Genomic DNA, 24,966 nt, shown 5'->3' with positions numbered 1-24,966 from the left:
CTTTTGGTGGGACTTAGGAGAAAGAGCAGAGCCTACCAGCTTTGGCAGAAGGGGCAGGCTACTCCAGAAGAGTACAGGGATTTCATTAGGTGGTGTCGAATGAACATGAGGAAGGCAAAAGCCCAGTTAGAACTCAGTCTGGCCACTGTTGCAAGAGATAATAAGAAGTGTTTTTAGAAGTACGTTAACAATCAAAAAAGAGCCAGGGGGAATCTCCATCCGTTATTGGATTGTCACTGAGGATGAGGAAGAGGCCGAGGTACTGAATGCCTTCTTTGCTTCAGTCTTTAATCGTCAGACCAGTTCCCCTGAAGGTAATCAGCCCCCTGAGCTGGAGGACAGGGATGGAGACCAGAAGGATTCCCTCCTAATCCAGGAAGCAGTAGTGAATGACCTGCTCTGCCAATCGGGCACTCACAAGTCTCTGGGTGCGGATGAAATCCACCCGAGAGCGCCGAGGGAGCTGGCGGAGAAACGTGCCAAGCCGCTCTCCATCATTTCCCAGCAGTCCTGGTTAACGGGAGAGGTCCCGGAAGAGCGGAGGCTTGCCGATGTGACGCCCATCTACAAGAAGGGCCGGAAGGAGGATCCGGGGAACTACGGGCCTGTGAGCCTGACCTCGGTACCGGGCAGGTTTGTGGAGCGGTTCATCTTGGGTGCGCTCACCAGCAAGTGCAGGACATCCAGGGAATCAGGCCCAGCCAGCATGGGTTTATGAAAAGCGTGTCCTGTTTGACCAACCTGATCTCCTTCTATGATCAGGAGACCCGCCGTGGGGATGAGGGAAAATGTTGTCTGCCTGGGCTTGGGTGAGGCATTTGACACAGTCTCCCACAGCATCCCCTTGGACGAGCTGGGGGCTCGTGGCCTAGGGAGGTGTAGTCTTTGCTGGGTTAGAAACTGGCTGGCTGGCGGAGCCCCGAGCGTCGTGGTGGAGGGAGTTAAACCCGGTTGGCGAGCAGTCACACGCGGTGTTGCCCAGGGCTCGGGACTGGGGCCGGTCTTGTTTACTATCTTTCTCAACGACGTGGGTGAGGGGATCGAGTGCACCCTCAGCAAGGTTGCAGATGACACGAAATTAAGCGGGAGTGTGGATGTGCTTGAGGGTAGGGAGGCTCTGCAGAGGGACCTGGACAGGCTGGGTCGATGGTCTGAGGTCACCTGTACGAAGTGTAACAAGTCCAAGTGCCGCTGGGTCCTGCGCTTGGGTCACACCAACCCCATGCAGCACTACAGGCTTGGGGCAGTGTGGCTGGGAAGCCGCCTGGCAGAAAAGGCCGTGGGGGTGCTGGTCGACAGCGGGCTGAACGTGAGCGGGCAGTGTGCCCAGGTGGCCAAGAAGGCCAGGAGCATCCTGGCGTGTATCAGAAGCAGTGTGAGCAGGAGGGGTAGGGAAGGGGTTGTGCCCCTGTACTCAGCACTGGTCTGGAAAACAGGTCTTATGAGGAGCGCCTGGGGGAACTGGGGTTGTTTAGCCTAGAGAAGAGGAGGCTGAGAGGAGACCTGATTGCCCCCTACAGCTCCCTAAATGGAAGCTGTAGTGAGGCCGGTGTTGGTCTCTTCTCCCAAGTAACTAGTGACAGGAGAAGCGGGAATGGCCTCGCGCTGCGCCAGGGAAGATTTCGATTGGCTTTCCTTTACGGAAAGAGTGGTAGACATTGGGACAGGCTGCCCAGGGAAGTGGTGGAGTCGCCGTCGCTGGAGGTGTTGAAAAGGCGTATAGATGTGGCGCTTAGGGACATGGTTTAGTGGTGGGCTTGGTAGTGTTAGGGTAACGGTTGGACCTGATGCTCTTAAAGGCCTTTTCCAGCCACGGTGATTCTATGGCTCTATGAAATTCTTTGCCTGCTGTGATCCCGTTGTGCCCGTTGTTAACGAACTTTCTCAGCCAAAAGCGTGGTCAAATACATGTTTAAAATCAGCATGGTCGGGGGAAGGTGGCAGCACATCTACTGAGGGCCGAGGTTTTTCAGATGCACCGTTAGGAAGGAGGTGTCAGAACAAGGTGGTGGGAATAGGCCTAGTTTGGTTTTGAAGGGAGTTCTGGCTTCAGAACTCTGCTCTGGCAGTGGCCCCCTGGAGCGTGCCGAAGAGTCCCTGGTCGTGCTTGGGTAGGCAGGCTGGTTGTGGTGATCCGCCAGTCTCTTGCAGGGGCTTTTCCAAAGGCGTGTAGCGAGAGCCAGAAAGGTCTCTAGAAGAGACTAAGGGCTGTGATGGAGGATGGCAGTGTCGGGAAACCTTTGTGGTAAAAGGCGGTGTGAGGTTTCTGGGGAGGGGAAGGTAATGCTGCTTGACCCAATCTCTCCTCAGGTTTGTTTCCTGCGCTCGTGTGTCAGGCTTGCAGAGTCGGTGGCAGCAAGGCCGAGGTGGGGCTCGCTCGTGTGTGAGACAGAGGGGAAGGGATGCCACCTGGTGTGTCCTTGCGTTGTGTCTTGAGTGGTGAGGAGGGAGTAGGTTCTGGGCAAGTGGGGCTTGTGGGTACTTTGGGTTTGCTTTTGCAGGCGGATTCTGTGGTTTGTAAAGGTGTGTTGGAGCTTCATCCTTGCCCTGCACCAGAGGTGCTGAGCAGCGAGGTTCTGAGTTGCGCCTGTGTTTCCCTGGTGGTTCTGGGTAGGCGACGTTGTCCATGGGACTTCCCTTCGCTGGCCGGAGGTGTTTGGAACTGGCCCAGGGCGTGAGAAGGCGCTGGGGGGTTTGTGGTGGGAGATGGGTGCTCTTGGGAGCCTGTGCGGGGGCCGTGGAAGCGGAGGGCTCTGGAAGGAGAGGCGGTGGAGAAGGGGCCGGTTGGTGCCCTTGGGGTCCTGTGGCCAGGGCCCGAGGCCATGCTGGTGGCCGGTGTCACTGCGCTCATTTGCATGTGGAAGCCCGCTGGCTGCTTGCAGCGTTTCCCAGGAGCCTTTGCTCCCGGACTGTGGTGTCACAGGGGCCTGGGCCGGCAGGTGCCCTCACTCCTGGGGTGACTGCAGAGGTGGGAGGAGGCGAGAGAGGCAGCTTTCTGGTTCCCGCACCCCTGCAGCTGGAGGAGTACTTTGACGCCTTCCGGGTGTCCTGTGGCTTCGCCAGCGCAGCAGCATCTGTGTCTCCGAGTGGGCTTGGTAGCCATGCTGCGTAAGGAAGGGCAGAGAAACGGCCGTCCCAAGCAAGTGCGGTTCCAGCTCCCGACCAGGGACTGGCGGGAGGAGCGAGAGTGGGAGAGGAGAGAGGCTGCTGCTGCCACCACGCTCTCAGCCCCAGCAGGTCCGTCGAGCGGTTCGCTGTGTGTCGTGGTGGAGCGTGGGCAGATTGGCAAGGACGGCCAGCCGCCCCTCCAGCAGAGTTGGTGGAGGAGAGCGCTTGCCGGTCTGTGGGGATGGTACAAGCCCTGTAGGCAGAAGATAGTCGCTCTGGCAGAGGCAGCCCTCGTGGCGAAGACAACCCCCTTGGCGAAGACAACCCCCGCGGCAAAGGCAGCGCCCATGGCACAGGTAGCCCCCGTGGTGAAGGCAGCAGCGCTGGCAAAGACAACCCCGGTGGCAAAGGCTGCCCCCCTGGTAAAGGCAGCACCACTGGCGAAGACAACATCCCCAGTGAAGGCAGCCCCCCGTGCAAAGGCAGCCTCCGTGGCGAAGGCTGCCCCCCCGGCCAAGACATCACCCCCGCAGAAGACAGCCCCCCGGGCAAAGACAACCTCCCCGGCGAAGGCTGCTCCCCCGGCAAAGGCTGCCACTGTGGCAAAGGCAGTACCAGTGGCAATGACAACCCCCGTGGCGAAGGCTGCCCGCCTGGCAAAGGCTGCCCCCCTGGCAAAGGCTGGCCCCCCAGTGAAGGCTGACGCCCATGCGAAGGCAGCCACCCTGGCCAAGACAACATGCCAGGTAAAGGCAGCGCCCCCGGTAAAGGCAGCGCCCCCGGTGAAGACGACCGCCGTGGTGAAGACGACCACCCCGGCGAAGGCAGCCCGCCCGACTAAGGCAGCCCCCCCAGCAGAGGCAGCCCCCCTGGCGAAGGAAATTCCGTTTGCTGAGCCTGTTTACTCCAGCTTCGATTGGTTTTTTTGTGTGTAGGTTTTTAATGTATATAATCTCACCTTTTTTAAGAAAAAAAGACGAGTGCGTTTTATTTGTTTGTGCTATGCATCGAGGAACCCTTCACTACGCAGGGTCTGCTGGCAAGGGATGGGGTTCCTGTGTCTGAAAGGGGAAGAAGGATCCTTGCCTATGAAGTGGGCGGGCTGACTGAAAGGGCTTTAAACTGGATCTGAAGGGGGAAGGGGATAAAACCGGTCTCAACTGAGTTGAGCCTAAGGGTGGCAGGCCACTGCTGGGAGAGAAATCGTTAGCCCGGCTCAAGTGCATCTACGCTACTGCACGCAGCGTGGGCAAGCACAGCGATGACGTAGTTGCCATCAGAGAAACGTGGTGGGATGACCCCCCTGACTGGTGTGCTGCAATGGATGGCTCTGAGCTCTTGAAAAGGGACAGGCAAGGCAGACAAGGCGGTGGGGTGGCTGTCTATGTTGGGGAGTGTTCTGACTGCAGAACTCCACAACTGTGCTGGAGTGGTTCATGGGTAAGGATGGGGAGGAAGGCCGGCGAGGCAGACGTCCTGTTGGGAGTCTGTTATAGGGCACCCAACCAGGATGAAGAGGCTGATGAAGTGTTCTGCAAAGAGCTGGCAGAAGCCTCAGAATCCCCAGCCCTTGTTCTCTTGGGGGCCTTCACCTTAGCAGACATCTGCTGGAAATACAAGGCAGCAGAGAAGCAGCAATCGAGGAGGCTGCTGGAGTGTGTGGAGGCTCATTTGCTGACGCAGCTGGTAAGTGTGGCCACGAGGGGGGAGGCCTCGCTGGAGCTCCTGTTCACTGACAGAGAGGGACTGGTGGGTGATGTGGTGGTCGGAGGCCGTCTTGGGCTTAGCGACCGTGAAATGATAGAGTTTTCAGGTTTTGGCCAAGTAAGGAGGAGGGGCAGGAAGACCTCTCCCATGGACTTCTTAACTTTGACCTGTTTAGGACACTGGTTGAGAAAGTCCCTTGGGAGTGAGTGCTAGAGGGCAAAGGGGTCCCGCAAGGCCGGACGTTTTTCAAGAAGGAAATCTTAAGAGCACGGGAGCAGGCTGTCCCCATGTGCCGATGAGACGAACTGTCGGGGGAAACGAGCGGCCTGGCTGAGCCGGGAGCTTTTGGTGGGACTTAGGAGAAAGAGCAGAGCCTACCAGCTTTGGCAGAAGGGGCAGGCTACTCCAGAAGAGTACAGGGATTTCATTAGGTGGTGTCGAATGAACATGAGGAAGGCAAAAGCCCAGTTAGAACTCAGTCTGGCCACTGTTGCAAGAGATAATAAGAAGTGTTTTTAGAAGTACGTTAACAATCAAAAAAGAGCCAGGGGGAATCTCCATCCGTTATTGGATTGTCACTGAGGATGAGGAAGAGGCCGAGGTACTGAATGCCTTCTTTGCTTCAGTCTTTAATCGTCAGACCAGTTCCCCTGAAGGTAATCAGCCCCCTGAGCTGGAGGACAGGGATGGAGACCAGAAGGATTCCCTCCTAATCCAGGAAGCAGTAGTGAATGACCTGCTCTGCCAATCGGGCACTCACAAGTCTCTGGGTGCGGATGAAATCCACCCGAGAGCGCCGAGGGAGCTGGCGGAGAAACGTGCCAAGCCGCTCTCCATCATTTCCCAGCAGTCCTGGTTAACGGGAGAGGTCCCGGAAGAGCGGAGGCTTGCCGATGTGACGCCCATCTACAAGAAGGGCCGGAAGGAGGATCCGGGGAACTACGGGCCTGTGAGCCTGACCTCGGTACCGGGCAGGTTTGTGGAGCGGTTCATCTTGGGTGCGCTCACCAGCAAGTGCAGGACATCCAGGGAATCAGGCCCAGCCAGCATGGGTTTATGAAAAGCGTGTCCTGTTTGACCAACCTGATCTCCTTCTATGATCAGGAGACCCGCCGTGGGGATGAGGGAAAATGTTGTCTGCCTGGGCTTGGGTGAGGCATTTGACACAGTCTCCCACAGCATCCCCTTGGACGAGCTGGGGGCTCGTGGCCTAGGGAGGTGTAGTCTTTGCTGGGTTAGAAACTGGCTGGCTGGCGGAGCCCCGAGCGTCGTGGTGGAGGGAGTTAAACCCGGTTGGCGAGCAGTCACACGCGGTGTTGCCCAGGGCTCGGGACTGGGGCCGGTCTTGTTTACTATCTTTCTCAACGACGTGGGTGAGGGGATCGAGTGCACCCTCAGCAAGGTTGCAGATGACACGAAATTAAGCGGGAGTGTGGATGTGCTTGAGGGTAGGGAGGCTCTGCAGAGGGACCTGGACAGGCTGGGTCGATGGTCTGAGGTCACCTGTACGAAGTGTAACAAGTCCAAGTGCCGCTGGGTCCTGCGCTTGGGTCACACCAACCCCATGCAGCACTACAGGCTTGGGGCAGTGTGGCTGGGAAGCCGCCTGGCAGAAAAGGCCGTGGGGGTGCTGGTCGACAGCGGGCTGAACGTGAGCGGGCAGTGTGCCCAGGTGGCCAAGAAGGCCAGGAGCATCCTGGCGTGTATCAGAAGCAGTGTGAGCAGGAGGGGTAGGGAAGGGGTTGTGCCCCTGTACTCAGCACTGGTCTGGAAAACAGGTCTTATGAGGAGCGCCTGGGGGAACTGGGGTTGTTTAGCCTAGAGAAGAGGAGGCTGAGAGGAGACCTGATTGCCCCCTACAGCTCCCTAAATGGAAGCTGTAGTGAGGCCGGTGTTGGTCTCTTCTCCCAAGTAACTAGTGACAGGAGAAGCGGGAATGGCCTCGCGCTGCGCCAGGGAAGATTTCGATTGGCTTTCCTTTACGGAAAGAGTGGTAGACATTGGGACAGGCTGCCCAGGGAAGTGGTGGAGTCGCCGTCGCTGGAGGTGTTGAAAAGGCGTATAGATGTGGCGCTTAGGGACATGGTTTAGTGGTGGGCTTGGTAGTGTTAGGGTAACGGTTGGACCTGATGCTCTTAAAGGCCTTTTCCAGCCACGGTGATTCTATGGCTCTATGAAATTCTTTGCCTGCTGTGATCCCGTTGTGCCCGTTGTTAACGAACTTTCTCAGCCAAAAGCGTGGTCAAATACATGTTTAAAATCAGCATGGTCGGGGGAAGGTGGCAGCACATCTACTGAGGGCCGAGGTTTTTCAGATGCACCGTTAGGAAGGAGGTGTCAGAACAAGGTGGTGGGAATAGGCCTAGTTTGGTTTTGAAGGGAGTTCTGGCTTCAGAACTCTGCTCTGGCAGTGGCCCCCTGGAGCGTGCCGAAGAGTCCCTGGTCGTGCTTGGGTAGGCAGGCTGGTTGTGGTGATCCGCCAGTCTCTTGCAGGGGCTTTTCCAAAGGCGTGTAGCGAGAGCCAGAAAGGTCTCTAGAAGAGACTAAGGGCTGTGATGGAGGATGGCAGCGTCGGGAAACCTTTGTGGTAAAAGGCGGTGTGAGGTTTCTGGGGAGGGGAAGGTAATGCTGCTTGACCCAATCTCTCCTCAGGTTTGTTTCCTGCGCTCGTGTGTCAGGCTTGCAGAGTCGGTGGCAGCAAGGCCGAGGTGGGGCTCGCTCGTGTGTGAGACAGAGGGGAAGGGATGCCACCTGGTGTGTCCTTGCGTTGTGTCTTGAGTGGTGAGGAGGGAGTAGGTTCTGGGCAAGTGGGGCTTGTGGGTACTTTGGGTTTGCTTTTGCAGGCGGCTTCTGTGGTTTGTAAAGGTGTGTTGGAGCTTCATCCTTGCCCTGCACCAGAGGTGCTGAGCAGCGAGGTTCTGAGTTGCGCCTGTGTTTCCCTGGTGGTTCTGGGTAGGCGACGTTGTCCATGGGACTTCCCTTCGCTGGCCGGAGGTGTTTGGAACTGGCCCAGGGCGTGAGAAGGCGCTGGGGGGTTTGTGGTGGGAGATGGGTGCTCTTGGGAGCCTGTGCGGGGGCCGTGGAAGCGGAGGGCTCTGGAAGGAGAGGCGGTGGAGAAGGGGCCGGTTGGTGCCCTTGGGGTCCTGTGGCCAGGGCCCGAGGCCATGCTGGTGGCCGGTGTCACTGCGCTCATTTGCATGTGGAAGCCCGCTGCTGCTTGCAGCGTTTCCCAGGAGCCTTTGCTCCCGGACTGTGGTGTCACAGGGGCCTGGGCCGGCAGGTGCCCTCACTCCTGAGGTGACTGCAGAGGTGGGAGGAGGCGAGAGAGGCAGCTTTCTGGTTCCCGCACCCCTGCAGCTGGAGGAGTACTTTGACGCCTTCCGGGTGTCCTGTGGCTTCGCCAGCGCAGCAGCATCTGTGTCTCCGAGTGGGCTTGGTAGCCATGCTGCGTAAGGAAGGGCAGAGAAACGGCCGTCCCAAGCAAGTGCGGTTCCAGCTCCCGACCAGGGACTGGCGGGAGGAGCGAGAGTGGGAGAGGAGAGAGGCTGCTGCTGCCACCACGCTCTCAGCCCCAGCAGGTCCGTCGAGCGGTTCGCTGTGTGTCGTGGTGGAGCATGGGCAGATTGGCAAGGACGGCCAGCCGCCCCTCCAGCAGAGTTGGTGGAGGAGAGCGCTTGCCGGTCTGTGGGGATGGTACAAGCCCTGTAGGCAGAAGATAGTCGCTCTGGCAGAGGCAGCCCTCGTGGCGAAGACAACCCCCTTGGCGAAGACAACCCCCGCGGCAAAGGCAGCGCCCATGGCACAGGTAGCCCCCGTGGTGAAGGCAGCAGCGCTGGCAAAGACAACCCCGGTGGCAAAGGCTGCCCCCCTGGTAAAGGCAGCACCACTGGCGAAGACAACATCCCCAGTGAAGGCAGCCCCCCGTGCAAAGGCAGCCTCCGTGGCGAAGGCTGCCCCCCCGGCCAAGACATCACCCCCGCAGAAGACAGCCCCCCGGGCAAAGACAACCTCCCCGGCGAAGGCTGCTCCCCCGGCAAAGGCTGCCACTGTGGCAAAGGCAGTACCAGTGGCAATGACAACCCCCGTGGCGAAGGCTGCCCGCCTGGCAAAGGCTGCCCCCCTGGCAAAGGCTGGCCCCCCAGTGAAGGCTGACGCCCATGCGAAGGCAGCCACCCTGGCCAAGACAACATGCCAGGTAAAGGCAGCGCCCCCGGTAAAGGCAGCGCCCCCGGTGAAGACGACCGCCGTGGTGAAGACGACCACCCCGGCGAAGGCAGCCCGCCCGACTAAGGCAGCCCCCCCAGCAGAGGCAGCCCCCCTGGCGAAGGAAATTCCGTTTGCTGAGCCTGTTTACTCCAGCTTCGATTGGTTTTTTTGTGTGTAGGTTTTTAATGTATATAATCTCACCTTTTTTAAGAAAAAAAGACGAGTGCGTTTTATTTGTTTGTGCTATGCATCGAGGAACCCTTCACTACGCAGGGTCTGCTGGCAAGGGATGGGGTTCCTGTGTCTGAAAGGGGAAGAAGGATCCTTGCCTATGAAGTGGGCGGGCTGACTGAAAGGGCTTTAAACTGGATCTGAAGGGGGAAGGGGATAAAACCGGTCTCAACTGAGTTGAGCCTAAGGGTGGCAGGCCACTGCTGGGAGAGAAATCGTTAGCCCGGCTCAAGTGCATCTACGCTACTGCACGCAGCGTGGGCAAGCACAGCGATGACGTAGTTGCCATCAGAGAAACGTGGTGGGATGACCCCCCTGACTGGTGTGCTGCAATGGATGGCTCTGAGCTCTTGAAAAGGGACAGGCAAGGCAGACAAGGCGGTGGGGTGGCTGTCTATGTTGGGGAGTGTTCTGACTGCAGAACTCCACAACTGTGCTGGAGTGGTTCATGGGTAAGGATGGGGAGGAAGGCCGGCGAGGCAGACGTCCTGTTGGGAGTCTGTTATAGGGCACCCAACCAGGATGAAGAGGCTGATGAAGTGTTCTGCAAAGAGCTGGCAGAAGCCTCAGAATCCCCAGCCCTTGTTCTCTTGGGGGCCTTCACCTTAGCAGACATCTGCTGGAAATACAAGGCAGCAGAGAAGCAGCAATCGAGGAGGCTGCTGGAGTGTGTGGAGGCTCATTTGCTGACGCAGCTGGTAAGTGTGGCCACGAGGGGGGAGGCCTCGCTGGAGCTCCTGTTCACTGACAGAGAGGGACTGGTGGGTGATGTGGTGGTCGGAGGCCGTCTTGGGCTTAGCGACCGTGAAATGATAGAGTTTTCAGGTTTTGGCCAAGTAAGGAGGAGGGGCAGGAAGACCTCTCCCATGGACTTCTTAACTTTGACCTGTTTAGGACACTGGTTGAGAAAGTCCCTTGGGAGTGAGTGCTAGAGGGCAAAGGGGTCCCGCAAGGCCGGACGTTTTTCAAGAAGGAAATCTTAAGAGCACGGGAGCAGGCTGTCCCCATGTGCCGATGAGACGAACTGTCGGGGGAAACGAGCGGCCTGGCTGAGCCGGGAGCTTTTGGTGGGACTTAGGAGAAAGAGCAGAGCCTACCACCTTTGGCAGAAGGGGCAGGCTACTCCAGAAGAGTACAGGGATTTCATTAGGTGGTGTCGAATGAACATGAGGAAGGCAAAAGCCCAGTTAGAACTCAGTCTGGCCACTGTTGCAAGAGATAATAAGAAGTGTTTTTAGAAGTACGTTAACAATCAAAAAAGAGCCAGGGGGAATCTCCATCCGTTATTGGATTGTCACTGAGGATGAGGAAGAGGCCGAGGTACTGAATGCCTTCTTTGCTTCAGTCTTTAATCGTCAGACCAGTTCCCCTGAAGGTAATCAGCCCCCTGAGCTGGAGGACAGGGATGGAGACCAGAAGGATTCCCTCCTAATCCAGGAAGCAGTAGTGAATGACCTGCTCTGCCAATCGGGCACTCACAAGTCTCTGGGTGCGGATGAAATCCACCCGAGAGCGCCGAGGGAGCTGGCGGAGAAACGTGCCAAGCCGCTCTCCATCATTTCCCAGCAGTCCTGGTTAACGGGAGAGGTCCCGGAAGAGCGGAGGCTTGCCGATGTGACGCCCATCTACAAGAAGGGCCGGAAGGAGGATCCGGGGAACTACGGGCCTGTGAGCCTGACCTCGGTACCGGGCAGGTTTGTGGAGCGGTTCATCTTGGGTGCGCTCACCAGCAAGTGCAGGACATCCAGGGAATCAGGCCCAGCCAGCATGGGTTTATGAAAAGCGTGTCCTGTTTGACCAACCTGATCTCCTTCTATGATCAGGAGACCCGCCGTGGGGATGAGGGAAAATGTTGTCTGCCTGGGCTTGGGTGAGGCATTTGACACAGTCTCCCACAGCATCCCCTTGGACGAGCTGGGGGCTCGTGGCCTAGGGAGGTGTAGTCTTTGCTGGGTTAGAAACTGGCTGGCTGGCGGAGCCCCGAGCGTCGTGGTGGAGGGAGTTAAACCCGGTTGGCGAGCAGTCACACGCGGTGTTGCCCAGGGCTCGGGACTGGGGCCGGTCTTGTTTACTATCTTTCTCAACGACGTGGGTGAGGGGATCGAGTGCACCCTCAGCAAGGTTGCAGATGACACGAAATTAAGCGGGAGTGTGGATGTGCTTGAGGGTAGGGAGGCTCTGCAGAGGGACCTGGACAGGCTGGGTCGATGGTCTGAGGTCACCTGTACGAAGTGTAACAAGTCCAAGTGCCGCTGGGTCCTGCGCTTGGGTCACACCAACCCCATGCAGCACTACAGGCTTGGGGCAGTGTGGCTGGGAAGCCGCCTGGCAGAAAAGGCCGTGGGGGTGCTGGTCGACAGCGGGCTGAACGTGAGCGGGCAGTGTGCCCAGGTGGCCAAGAAGGCCAGGAGCATCCTGGCGTGTATCAGAAGCAGTGTGAGCAGGAGGGGTAGGGAAGGGGTTGTGCCCCTGTACTCAGCACTGGTCTGGAAAACAGGTCTTATGAGGAGCGCCTGGGGGAACTGGGGTTGTTTAGCCTAGAGAAGAGGAGGCTGAGAGGAGACCTGATTGCCCCCTACAGCTCCCTAAATGGAAGCTGTAGTGAGGCCGGTGTTGGTCTCTTCTCCCAAGTAACTAGTGACAGGAGAAGTGGGAATGGCCTCGCGCTGCGCCAGGGAAGATTTCGATTGGCTTTCCTTTACGGAAAGAGTGGTAGACATTGGGACAGGCTGCCCAGGGAAGTGGTGGAGTCGCCATCGCTGGAGATGTTGAAAAGGCGTATAGATGTGGCGCTTAGGGACATGGTTTAGTGGTGGGCTTGGTAGTGTTAGGGTAACGGTTGGACCTGATGCTCTTAAAGGCCTTTTCCAGCCACGGTGATTCTATGGCTCTATGAAATTCTTTGCCTGCTGTGATCCCGTTGTGCCCGTTGTTAACGAACTTTCTCAGCCAAAAGCGTGGTCAAATACATGTTTAAAATCAGCATGGTCGGGGGAAGGTGGCAGCACATCTACTGAGGGCCGAGGTTTTTCAGATGCACCGTTAGGAAGGAGGTGTCAGAACAAGGTGGTGGGAATAGGCCTAGTTTGGTTTTGAAGGGAGTTCTGGCTTCAGAACTCTGCTCTGGCAGTGGCCCCCTGGAGCGTGCCGAAGAGTCCCTGGTCGTGCTTGGGTAGGCAGGCTGGTTGTGGTGATCCGCCAGTCTCTTGCAGGGGCTTTTCCAAAGGCGTGTAGCGAGAGCCAGAAAGGTCTCTAGAAGAGACTAAGGGCTGTGATGGAGGATGGCAGCGTCGGGAAACCTTTGTGGTAAAAGGCGGTGTGAGGTTTCTGGGGAGGGGAAGGTAATGCTGCTTGACCCAATCTCTCCTCAGGTTTGTTTCCTGCGCTCGTGTGTCAGGCTTGCAGAGTCGGTGGCAGCAAGGCCGAGGTGGGGCTCGCTCGTGTGTGAGACAGAGGGGAAGGGATGCCACCTGGTGTGTCCTTGCGTTGTGTCTTGAGTGGTGAGGAGGGAGTAGGTTCTGGGCAAGTGGGGCTTGTGGGTACTTTGGGTTTGCTTTTGCAGGCGGCTTCTGTGGTTTGTAAAGGTGTGTTGGAGCTTCATCCTTGCCCTGCACCAGAGGTGCTGAGCAGCGAGGTTCTGAGTTGCGCCTGTGTTTCCCTGGTGGTTCTGGGTAGGCGACGTTGTCCATGGGACTTCCCTTCGCTGGCCGGAGGTGTTTGGAACTGGCCCAGGGCGTGAGAAGGCGCTGGGGGGTTTGTGGTGGGAGATGGGTGCTCTTGGGAGCCTGTGCGGGGGCCGTGGAAGCGGAGGGCTCTGGAAGGAGAGGCGGTGGAGAAGGGGCCGGTTGGTGCCCTTGGGGTCCTGTGGCCAGGGCCCGAGGCCATGCTGGTGGCCGGTGTCACTGCGCTCATTTGCATGTGGAAGCCCGCTGCTGCTTGCAGCGTTTCCCAGGAGCCTTTGCTCCCGGACCGTGGTGTCACAGGGGCCTGGGCCGACAGGTGCCCTCACTCCTGGGGTGACTGCAGAGGTGGGAGGAGGCGAGAGAGGCAGCTTTCTGGTTCCCGCACCCCTGCAGCTGGAGGAGTACTTTGACGCCTTCCGGGTGTCCTGTGGCTTCGCCAGCGCAGCAGCATCTGTGTCTCCGAGTGGGCTTGGTAGCCATGCTGCATAAGGAAGGGCAGAGAAACGGCCGTCCCAAGCAAGTGCGGTTCCAGCTCCCGACCAGGGACTGGCGGGAGGAGCGAGAGTGGGAGAGGAGAGAGGCTGCTGCTGCCACCACGCTCTCAGCCCCAGCAGGTCCGTCGAGCGGTTCGCTGTGTGTCGTGGTGGAGCATGGGCAGATTGGCAAGGACGGCCAGCCGCCCCTCCAGCAGAGTTGGTGGAGGAGAGCGCTTGCCGGTCTGTGGGGATGGTACAAGCCCTGTAGGCAGAAGATAGTCGCTCTGGCAGAGGCAGCCCTCGTGGCGAAGACAACCCCCTTGGCGAAGACAACCCCCGCGGCAAAGGCAGCGCCCATGGCACAGGTAGCCCCCGTGGTGAAGGCAGCAGCGCTGGCAAAGACAACCCCGGTGGCAAAGGCTGCCCCCCTGGTAAAGGCAGCACCACTGGCGAAGACAACATCCCCAGTGAAGGCAGCCCCCCGTGCAAAGGCAGCCTCCGTGGCGAAGGCTGCCCCCCCGGCCAAGACATCACCCCCGCAGAAGACAGCCCCCCGGGCAAAGACAACCTCCCCGGCGAAGGCTGCTCCCCCGGCAAAGGCTGCCACTGTGGCAAAGGCAGTACCAGTGGCAATGACAACCCCCGTGGCGAAGGCTGCCCGCCTGGCAAAGGCTGCCCCCCTGGCAAAGGCTGGCCCCCCAGTGAAGGCTGACGCCCATGCGAAGGCAGCCACCCTGGCCAAGACAACATGCCAGGTAAAGGCAGCGCCCCCGGTAAAGGCAGCGCCCCCGGTGAAGACGACCGCCGTGGTGAAGACGACCACCCCGGCGAAGGCAGCCCGCCCGACTAAGGCAGCCCCCCCAGCAGAGGCAGCCCCCCTGGCGAAGGAAATTCCGTTTGCTGAGCCTGTTTACTCCAGCTTCGATTGGTTTTTTTGTGTGTAGGTTTTTAATGTATATAATCTCACCTTTTTTAAGAAAAAAAGACGAGTGCGTTTTATTTGTTTGTGCTATGCATCGAGGAACCCTTCACTACGCAGGGTCTGCTGGCAAGGGATGGGGTTCCTGTGTCTGAAAGGGGAAGAAGGATCCTTGCCTATGAAGTGGGCGGGCTGACTGAAAGGGCTTTAAACTGGATCTGAAGGGGGAAGGGGATAAAACCGGTCTCAACTGAGTTGAGCCTAAGGGTGGCAGGCCACTGCTGGGAGAGAAATCGTTAGCCCGGCTCAAGTGCATCTACGCTACTGCACGCAGCGTGGGCAAGCACAGCGATGACGTAGTTGCCATCAGAGAAACGTGGTGGGATGACCCCCCTGACTGGTGTGCTGCAATGGATGGCTCTGAGCTCTTGAAAAGGGACAGGCAAGGCAGACAAGGCGGTGGGGTGGCTGTCTATGTTGGGGAGTGTTCTGACTGCAGAACTCCACAACTGTGCTGGAGTGGTTCATGGGTAAGGATGGGGAGGAAGGCCGGCGAGGCAGACGTCCTGTTGGGAGTCTGTTATAGGGCACCCAACCAGGATGAAGAGGCTGATGAAGTGTTCTGCAAAGAGCTGGCAGAAGCCTCAGAATCCCCAGCCCTTGTTCTCTTGGGGGCCTTCACCTTAGCAGACATCTGCTGGAAATACAAGGCAGCAGAGAAGCAGCAATCGAGGAGGCTGCTGGAGTGTGTGGAGGCTCATTTGCTGACGCAGCTGGTAAGTGTGGCCACGAGGGGGGAGGCCTCGCTGGAGCTCCTGTTCACTGACAGAGAGGGACTGGTGGGTGATGTGGTGGTCGGAGGCCGTCTTGGGCTTAGCGACCGTGAAATGATAGAGTTTTCAGGTTTTGGCCAAGTAAGGAGGAGGGGCAGGAAGACCTCTCCCATGGACTTCTTAACTTTGACCTGTTTAGGACACTGGTTGAGAAAGTCCCTTGGGAGTGAGTGCTAGAGGGCAAAGGGGTCCCGCAAGGCCGGACGTTTTTCAAGAAGGAAATCTTAAGAGCACGGGAGCAGGCTGTCCCCATGTGCCGATGAGACGAACTGTCGGGGGAAACGAGCGGCCTGGCTGAGCCGGGAGCTTTTGGTGGGACTTAGGAGAAAGAGCAGAGCCTACCAGCTTTGGCAGAAGGGGCAGGCTACTCCAGAAGAGTACAGGGATTTCATTAGGTGGTGTCGAATGAACATGAGGAAGGCAAAAGCCCAGTTAGAACTCAGTCTGGCCACTGTTGCAAGAGATAATAAGAAGTGTTTTTAGAAGTACGTTAACAATCAAAAAAGAGCCAGGGGGAATCTCCATCCGTTATTGGATTGTCGCTGAGGATGAGGAAGAGGCCGAGGTACTGAATGCCTTCTTTGCTTCAGTCTTTAATCGTCAGACCAGTTCCCCTGAAGGTAATCAGCCCCCTGAGCTGGAGGACAGGGATGGAGACCAGAAGGATTCCCTCCTAATCCAGGAAGCAGTAGTGAATGACCTGCTCTGCCAATCGGGCACTCACAAGTCTCTGGGTGCGGATGAAATCCACCCGAGAGCGCCGAGGGAGCTGGCAGAGAAACGTGCCAAGCCGCTCTCCATCATTTCCCAGCAGTCCTGGTTAACGGGAGAGGTCCCGGAAGAGCGGAGGCTTGCCGATGTGACGCCCATCTACAAGAAGGGCCGGAAGGAGGATCCGGGGAACTACGGGCCTGTGAGCCTGACCTCGGTACCGGGCAGGTTTGTGGAGCGGTTCATCTTGGGTGCGCTCACCAGCAAGTGCAGGACATCCAGGGAATCAGGCCCAGCCAGCATGGGTTTATGAAAAGCGTGTCCTGTTTGACCAACCTGATCTCCTTCTATGATCAGGAGACCCGCCGTGGGGATGAGGGAAAAGCTGTGGATGTTGTCTGCCTGGGCTTGGGTAAGGCATTTGACACAGTCTCCCACAGCATCCCCTTGGACGAGCTGGGGGCTCGTGGCCTAGGGAGGTGTAGTCTTTGCTGGGTTAGAAACTGGCTGGCTGGCGGAGCCCCGAGCGTCGTGGTGGAGGGAGTTAAACCCGGTTGGCGAGCAGTCACACGCGGTGTTGCCCAGGGCTCGGGACTGGGGCCGGTCTTGTTTACTATCTTTCTCAACGACGTGGGTGAGGGGATCGAGTGCACCCTCAGCAAGGTTGCAGATGACACGAAATTAAGCGGGAGTGTGGATGTGCTTGAGGGTAGGGAGGCTCTGCAGAGGGACCTGGACAGGCTGGGTCGATGGTCTGAGGTCACCTGTACGAAGTGTAACAAGTCCAAGTGCCGCTGGGTCCTGCGCTTGGGTCACACCAACCCCATGCAGCACTACAGGCTTGGGGCAGTGTGGCTGGGAAGCCGCCTGGCAGAAAAGGCCGTGGGGGTGCTGGTCGACAGCGGGCTGAACGTGAGCGGGCAGTGTGCCCAGGTGGCCAAGAAGGCCAGGAGCATCCTGGCGTGTATCAGAAGCAGTGTGAGCAGGAGGGGTAGGGAAGGGGTTGTGCCCCTGTACTCAGCACTGGTCTGGAAAACAGGTCTTATGAGGAGCGCCTGGGGGAACTGGGGTTGTTTAGCCTAGAGAAGAGGAGGCTGAGAGGAGACCTGATTGCCCCCTACAGCTCCCTAAATGGAAGTTGTAGTGAGGCCGGTGTTGGTCTCTTCTCCCAAGTAACTAGTGACAGGAGAAGCGGGAATGGCCTCGCGCTGCGCCAGGGAAGATTTCGATTGGCTATTAGGAACAATTCCTTTACGGAAAGAGTGGTAGACATTGGGACAGGCTGCCCAGGGAAGTGGTGGAGTCGCCGTCGCTGGAGGTGTTGAAAAGGCGTATAGATGTGGTGCTTAGGGACATGGTTTAGTGGTGGGCTTGGCAGTGTTAGGGTAACGGTTGGACCTGATGCTCTTAAAGGCCTTTTCCAGCCACAGTGATTCTATGATAAGATAGTAGGAGGGGAAGCTGAATATGATTACATTTGGAAGGCAATAGCAAACTTCTCAATGTATGCCTTTTCTCCTTTCCCTATTTACTCATTTTTAGACAGCAGTCTTCTCTGCAGCTTAGTGGGGCCCTGACAACTTGACTGAAAGCAGAGTTCTGTGAGATGCAGGCTTTGGATGTGGCTGTTTGAAGCTAAGAGTACAAAGGAGGGTTCTTACAGACCTGTACTCAGTAATACTTTCTGGTTTTCTGGATTCTATGTTGTTGCACTATTATGTTTGGCATACCGCTCTATCCTTCACACGTCTAAAGCATTGCCACATCTTAACCTGCATACTTTGGCTGTGGAGTACAGCTTTCTGCTTTTAAAATTATTTGTACTTCTTAACTGAGGATGTATATTACAAATGCTTTGATGGCTTATCATTTCAGGTAAGTGCTGGTGCCAGGCATTTTTGTTTCTTGTGCAGTTTCAAGAATCTCAGAGAGATACTTCTTTTTTTCAAACTACTTTTTCCATTTTTTTTAGTGTTGGCTAACGTACAGGGTTCTGCTATAATTTTCTCCTCTGTTTACAGCAAGTGAGAAGGATATTATCCATACAACAAACTCCAGACACTCATTTGTATCATTAACAGCAATATAATACCGATCCCTCTTTCAAGAGATTCTTGTTAACAGCCAGCTGGGGCTTCTGTTTATCAGTTCTGCTTCAGCATGTCATCTTCCCTTTCTATCAACATAGGTGAATAAAACACATGCTTGGGGAAGTGCTGAGGAGCTCCTTTGGTTTCCTGTGTAGTAGCGTGCTGCTCAAGGAAGGGGCTGCAAGGCCAAGGGATGTAACTGGGAACGGGGTTCCTTTCCAATTGTAGCCAGCTCTTGGCTTCCGGAGCAGCTTCCCCTTGGAAATACTGGAAATGGTCTATTAGATATTGGAAAGGGCGATGGGGAGACTGCCATGTAAGAAAGTGAAAGAAACAAAATGCGCCTTTTTTTCCCCAAAAAAAGATATTTGGAGACAGAATTGGAACAAAATTGCAGAATTTGGTACAAAATTGCAGAATGAAAAACAAAAATAGGAAAGGAAAGGGAGGAGTGCTAGTAACATGGATGATTACAAGAAACAAGCAACAGAATGAGTGAAGCCTCTTTTCTTACAAACTTTTGTCTGACAGTTGGATTTGTGTGAATTCTATGATGTCTAGTGAAGGCAGGGGTTGGGAAGTGTACTCTGAAGCCTTTTCCTGGATGTAAGTCGGAATAGGTCTGTCTCTCCACTTGTCTGACTATTTCGACAAAATTTATAGTAATATAACTTGTGAGACTTATATCTCACTTGAAAATTAGGAAGAACTAACTGATACTTAAGTTCCCTTTAAAAAAAAACAACCAAAAAGCACAAAGGAAGTAGCGGTTGAAAGAAAACCAAGATATGAGATAAGGGACTAAAGAGCAAGGTGAAATACGATGTATCACTGAGTTCAATACTGTCTAAACAACAAGAATGTAATTGCCAGCTGCTTTGTTTTCCTCTGCAGTTATTGATTGACTGGATTAACACAACTCTGAAAGAGGAACACATAGTAGTTAAAAGTCTGGAAGAAGATCTGTATGATGGGCTGGTCCTTCATCATCTTTTGGGTAAGATGCTGCTTGTATTTTAGCTCACAAAAACATCACAGAGGAACTTCCAGGTCAGAGAATAAACCTCATGAATTGCAATAGCAGTAATCTGCTGGATCTCGCTAATGGAGAAAGCACTGCACTGTGAACCGTCTGTGATAACTGCGATTCTGAACAAGTGCCTGATGATCCACTATTGTTTTTATATAATTGTTTTTCTTCTAAGAAAGTCTTTTTGCCTTCTAGTTAACATAATAAAAAGGTTAAATTTGAAGTGTGAAATTACAGTGCCTCTGAAGGGAAGGAGGGCTTCATAAGCCAGGAGCACTAAGATGACTTGTGATGCTAACAGAAACATTGGATGGAATCAGCACTATAATTCATATGTTTTCCTGCTTTAAAAAAAAATAGTAAAAGATTCTAGGTCTAAAGCACTGGGCTGGAACTGGAACAGATGAAAATGTAAGAGGTTCTGTATACTATGAGGTGTTTGTATAAAGATATGACATCTTGGAACAGCCTGTTGGTCTATTTCTATTTCTCCATCTCTCCTGTCCCTATTTCATTTTTCTTTCACCTTTCACTCTCTTTTGGGATGTCTTTCAAATCATATCTCCTTTTCACCAAGGCTGCAGGCAGCTGCATAAACAGGATTGGCTTATTTTCATAGTTTACTCACCTGAGCAATGAGCTGGGATTTCTTCTGTATATGTGAGTTGATACAGCCTTTGTGCACTGTCTACAGGAAAGATTCACTTGTTGGATTCCTATAGCTTCCACTAAAAAGGAGAAATGTGGAGTGCTAGGGTTGGGGGATGCTGCTGCAAGGAAGGACTCAGTCCTCTGCCTTTTGCAGAGCTTCACTGATTTTACTGAGGCTTTCAGAGAGTGCGGGAGTTTAACAAGGCATACAGCTGTGGGATGTTGGTCTGTGGAAGCTAAAGACTTTGTGCTTTTGTCATTTTATGTTTCTGATTTATTTTTATTTTTTTCCTATGGTGGTGTTAAAATACATCCTTCTTCGTATGAACTCTCTGTCAAAGAAAACCTAGGATCTCTCAAGCTGGATGTTCACAAGATCGCATTAACAGAAAATAAACAGCGACAGAAACTCTCTGTGATTCTGGAAGCTGTGGCTAAGTGTTTGCAACTGGAAGAAAGTCAGCTGAAATGGAGTGTGGAATGTAGGTGCAGAAGTGAAATTGTAGAACATTATCCATCACGAGGCTTCCTCTGCTATAAGGCTGCTATGAGGCAAAGGGGTGCCAGAACAGAACATTAAACAACCTATTTTCAGTTGCTAATTGAATGAAAAGTGGGACAGGAATATCTGACCCTAACTGGGTCATGCAAGCTGCGTTCCCATAGTGTGTGGCTTGTGGACCTCTTAACAGCCCTCAGTGTCCACGTGTATGTCTCACAAAAAGGACTTTTAAGGTGTGGTATTGCTGAATTGTTATACTATATAAACCCCAATCTGATGTCTCACCTGTGTTATGGCCCTCCATGACTTTGGGATCCTCTGCATAGGGAGAATTTATTATATTAGAGTGAGGTTTACATGTTTTGCACACTAAACATTGTTTTCTTTCTTTACGTGGAATAGCTATCTTCACAAAGGACTTACTGAGCACACTGCATCTTCTGGTTGCAATAGCAAAGCACTTTGAACCTAACCTGGCCATGCCTCCAAATGTTAAAGTGGAAACAATCACCATTGAGGTAATTATAGTTTCAATATTTGTTACAGTAGGTCCTAGAGACCTTTCACAAGACTGATTTGCTTAGAATTAGGGAGAAATGCCTGTGCAGCTGTGAAAGACATCTTTTCTGTGAACAATGCCTTTTATTTTCTCTGTTTGCTGGACCAGACTATCATTTTGTTTTCGGTTCTGATGGTGCATCTTTAAAGGGTAGAAACACAATGCTGTCTTTTCTCCTTCATCAAAAAAGGAATTGTCCAAACTGGAAACAGGTGTTGATCTCTGTAAAGAAGACAAAGAAGAAATTCTGCTGTTACTATCTCTAAGTGTTTTAGAATAGAAGCCTGCACTTATAAATCGTGACATTGGTTTAATGCTGAGGATTTATTTCTTTAGGGGAAGGGAGTTTTTACTCCACTTCCATGGGGTCACATTTTGGTATTTTTCTCTACAAGCTGAGATCTGTATGCTTTCTTCTTCTATTTTGTTTCTTAAAGTCAGTTCTGGGACTTTAGGAGAACATCAAATATCCTACAATTTGAGATGTAATTGCAAAAAGTAGCACTGTTGTGTTACAGTTTTAAAAGAGGCTTTGCAATTCAGTGGTGTTGGGACTCCAGCACCTGGTCTGTGTGGCATGACCTAGCGCTCTTCCCTTTTTGGAGGGTCATAACTGGAAATGAAATGAAGCATGCCCTTGGGCTATGTGTGTTTCTTTAGGAGGCTTAAAAGAGTGTCCTGGAGGGACAGATTCTTCTGGAGCTTACTTCTGCAAAGGTAGCCGTTGTGGCCCTGTCTCAGCTGAGCACTTCAGCAGAGTCGTCATCTCTCTGGTATCTAATGGGAGTCCAAATTGTGCATCGCTGCCCATGCTCCTGGGTGGGTCTGATCAGTGGCAACCCAGACTCTGAGGAGAGCAGCTCCCCCGTTTAGTGCCTTATGGGGCTGTGAGTGCCTTAGCTGTGCAGAAATTGGTGGGGATTATCTGTGAAACTGCAGCGTTGGAAAGAGCTGTTAACCCTGAGAGAGAGAGAGAGGAGCGGCAATGGAGATAGTGGGGTTGTGGTAGTGAGCTGATTCTCTGTAGGAGAAATTGATGCCCCTGATAGGAATGGTAATCGTTAGGTCAAAAGTGAGGAAAGCCCCTGAAGGCACAGCTCAGAAGAGGGGTCGGGGGCAGGAAGGAGGAAATATTGAGGCAGCCCAAAGGAGACCAGAGAAGACCTGGCCTTTCTGCAAAACATGCCTGCAGGAAGGACCTGCCTTTGCTCTGGTGGGGCTGGGTGTACTCCTCTTTCAGTGATGAGTTGACCCGAAGGATTTGACTCAGTATGTAAACAGAGGGTGTTTTTCCCTGCCTGAAAGAGGAGAGCGGCAAACACCAAAAACTTTTCTGTGAATAGAGATGTTTGCCAGGTGCCTGAATAAAGCAGCATCCTCTCCTGTCTCTTCAGACTGTCAGTTGGGTTGAAGCACTGGGTTTTTTTGATGTTTTGTGGAGTACTAAGATTTATATAGAGGAGCAAATATATAAGCACATAAGCAAAGATCCCAGGTGGCTTCAGAAACAGTAAGAATTGCCAACCTAAATCTAAGCAATCCACCAAACCTAAGTCCTCTGCAGAGGGGATTCATTGGTGGGTGGCAGACTACGGCATGAGGTCGTTATAAGGCAGAGGTGACCACCTCCAGCCTGTAAAACTGAAGAGTTCTTAATGCAGTGAGGTGCACAAGGAAATCATTGCCTGCCCAAAGCAGCTTGATGTCAGCCTCTGAACTTCACCAGCTGAGGGACAACATGCTGCTTCTTTGGCTGCCTCTGATGGGGAAGTAGGTAACATCTGCTTGAAGAAGGAAGAGAACAGAAGGGAGCAACAAGCTCTCAAAATACCTGTACTAATTGTACTAGACTTCTTGAATGCATGTCTTCTGGCAATCATTTAAGGCAGCAAACAGTTCATGAAAGCCTCATTAATGCTTATGATTTTTTTTTGTGAAATAAACCCAAAACTATTTATTGTCTTTTCAACAGAACACCCACAGAGGATTAAAGACAGCAAATGCGGTGGAATATATCACAGAAAACAAGTAAGAGGGGATATATCTGTTTTTCACACTGTCAATCAGAAAGGAAATATTGTGGGTGTTTTCCCCCTTAGAAAAAATAGTTGGGATCATGATGATGACAAAAAAGCGTAAACCCCAGCATGCATATGCATGTGAATTGTTTCTCTGATTTCTTTCCTTTACTTTTTCCCCTTCAGATTTGGTATTATGGTGTAATACCCTTCTCTACTCTTTATATAAACTTCTCTAAAACAATATGAATGACTATTTCTGAGGTTTAGTGTTTGTCGTTGCCATGAAATATAATAACAAATATAGTAACAGAAATTGAGTACTCTAAATTTACCTGTCCCAGACTAAACTGACATTTTCTAAAGCCACAGTGGTTTAAATCTACTTTTAATTTATTGCTATTGTGTCATTAAATAAAGAGAAAGGAGACAGTTCTTTTCTTATTTTACTGTAAAAAAAAGGTTTGAGTTTGCTGAGTTTATGAGGTGCTGTTATTATTAAAGGAGTTAAGTAGTAGGATTCCATTTATATACTGAGAAAATATGGACATCATGCCAGGAACTAGAAACAGATTTTCCTACTATCGTCTTTTGTATGCTAGAACATCTTCAAACTCTAATATCATGAGCAGCTTATTGGGAGAGGATATTATGAATTGTGCTTATAAAATAAATATTCTGATCTGTGGGCAAGTTAAAAATCTCGTATACTTCCAAGAGTGTATACAGATACGCAGTGTGCTTAATCTCTGTTGGAAAGTTACTCTGACATAATGTGCTTTGTACTGTATCTCCTGCTTTACAAGATGGCTGATGGCCCAGATAAGCTTTGCTTATGAGTAAGACTAGTTCTGCTGAATGCTTTTTCTAATTCTTACTTTTTATTGCACTTCCAGAGAGAATTTAGAAGCTCAGTCAAGTAAGTACCGGCATTGCTAAGTTCAGTGTTTTGCTAGTATGTGCTATTATACACTGCATTCTGATCCATTTTTACCTTATGATAAAGTCAATGTGCTCCCACTAGAGCTAATGGAGATTCATGGCTTTCCCCTAGTGTTTTCCCCAAAATGTCTTCTGCTAATGTTTGTTCATGTCAACACAATATAGTTTGGAAATTGGGTGGTCACCTTGCCCGTGGACTGCAGCCAGCAGATGGGAGTTGAGATAAGAAATGAAGCAGTGGGTCGATGACACAACAGAGAAGACCTGGCTGGGGGCAAAGCATGTCTTTGATTTACACATTGACCTCATCCACTATGTTGGAACTATTTGTGAGCACAATGGCTTGAGAATTGTGCTTGTTGTTGCTCCCACTTTCAATGTTGTTTCCTTTCTGCTGTTTGCAAATAAGATTTTGAAACCTATGTACTTGATTATGGATGGCAGCTCAGTTAAACCAACGTCCCCAGAGTTTTTATCATTAGGGCTTTTGAGGGTGGTGAAACACTTGAGGTGAAAAATGTCCAGGTGTGTAGAGGCTGCAGAAGGTCTGGGCACTGCTCAAGCTTCAGTATGAGCTGCTCTTCCTTGCTGCAAAGGAGCACGTTGCATCCCTAGTGAATCAAGGCAACCGTTTTAATTCTCTGCTGTGCCCTTTGTGTTAGTATTTTCATCCTTCACAGAGGTGCAAACTATATAATTTAATACGTATTTATCACTTGTTCCACTGAGTGGTCTCTAGTGTGGGCTGAAATTGTGAAAAAACCCCAACCCTGTAATTAGATGTCTCTTCCAGTGGGCTGATTCTACTGGGAAGAGAAATCTGCAATTCAATCTTCAAAGTGCTCTATTTTTGACACAGCTTGCTTAACAAAGAGAGAAATCCCAAAGCATGGCTCCAGAAGAGGTCTCTCTAGTTTGTGAGACCATTGGAGGTTTCAGACTGTTGCTCAGTGATTTCTTTGATGGATTCACCTGTTATTCCCTGGCATTGCTCCTCTAGCAACCCCCTAACAGGGACAATGGAGAAACCCGAGGAAACTTTCTCAGTGGAGGCTTCTCTCTTGCTGGCTTTTGGGAGGAATCTTCCTTAAGCAAAGCTGCCTTTGCTTTCCTGCACCGCAGAAACTGGTTCTCCATATAGTTATGCTGCCATCGTGCCCTTGAGTTTTAAGGATGTTTCAACTGCTTTGTTCATGCTTGAACCAGAGCAGTCTTGTGGCTGGGTTACCGTGAGGAGATATATCCTGCTTTCACGAAACCTGAGGTGAAAATGGAGGTGAGGGTGGGCATTCACAAAGAC

The 24,966-nt window shown here is 52.9% G+C and overlaps 1 protein-coding gene across 1 annotated transcript in view; it reads left to right on the top strand.

Moving 5' to 3' along the window:
• PARVG (parvin gamma) overlaps positions 1 to 24,966 on the top strand; it is a 60,814-nt gene that overhangs the window by 26,722 nt on the left and 9,126 nt on the right. The window contains exons 3-7 of the mRNA XM_086466210.1: positions 18,859 to 18,961; positions 19,987 to 20,127; positions 20,550 to 20,665; positions 22,679 to 22,734; positions 23,621 to 23,643. Coding sequence (XP_086322336.1) covers positions 18,859 to 18,961; positions 19,987 to 20,127; positions 20,550 to 20,665; positions 22,679 to 22,734; positions 23,621 to 23,643 — 439 coding nt within the window. The remainder of the gene's footprint in view (positions 1 to 18,858; positions 18,962 to 19,986; positions 20,128 to 20,549; positions 20,666 to 22,678; positions 22,735 to 23,620; positions 23,644 to 24,966) is intronic.

Source organism: Leptosomus discolor, chromosome 1 (genome assembly GCF_034619465.1).
Source record: "Leptosomus discolor isolate bLepDis1 chromosome 1, bLepDis1.hap2, whole genome shotgun sequence".
NCBI lineage: Eukaryota > Metazoa > Chordata > Aves > Leptosomiformes > Leptosomidae > Leptosomus > Leptosomus discolor.
The sequence above is the reverse complement of the archived record's forward strand: the minus strand, read 5'-3'. Positions and strand labels throughout refer to the sequence as shown.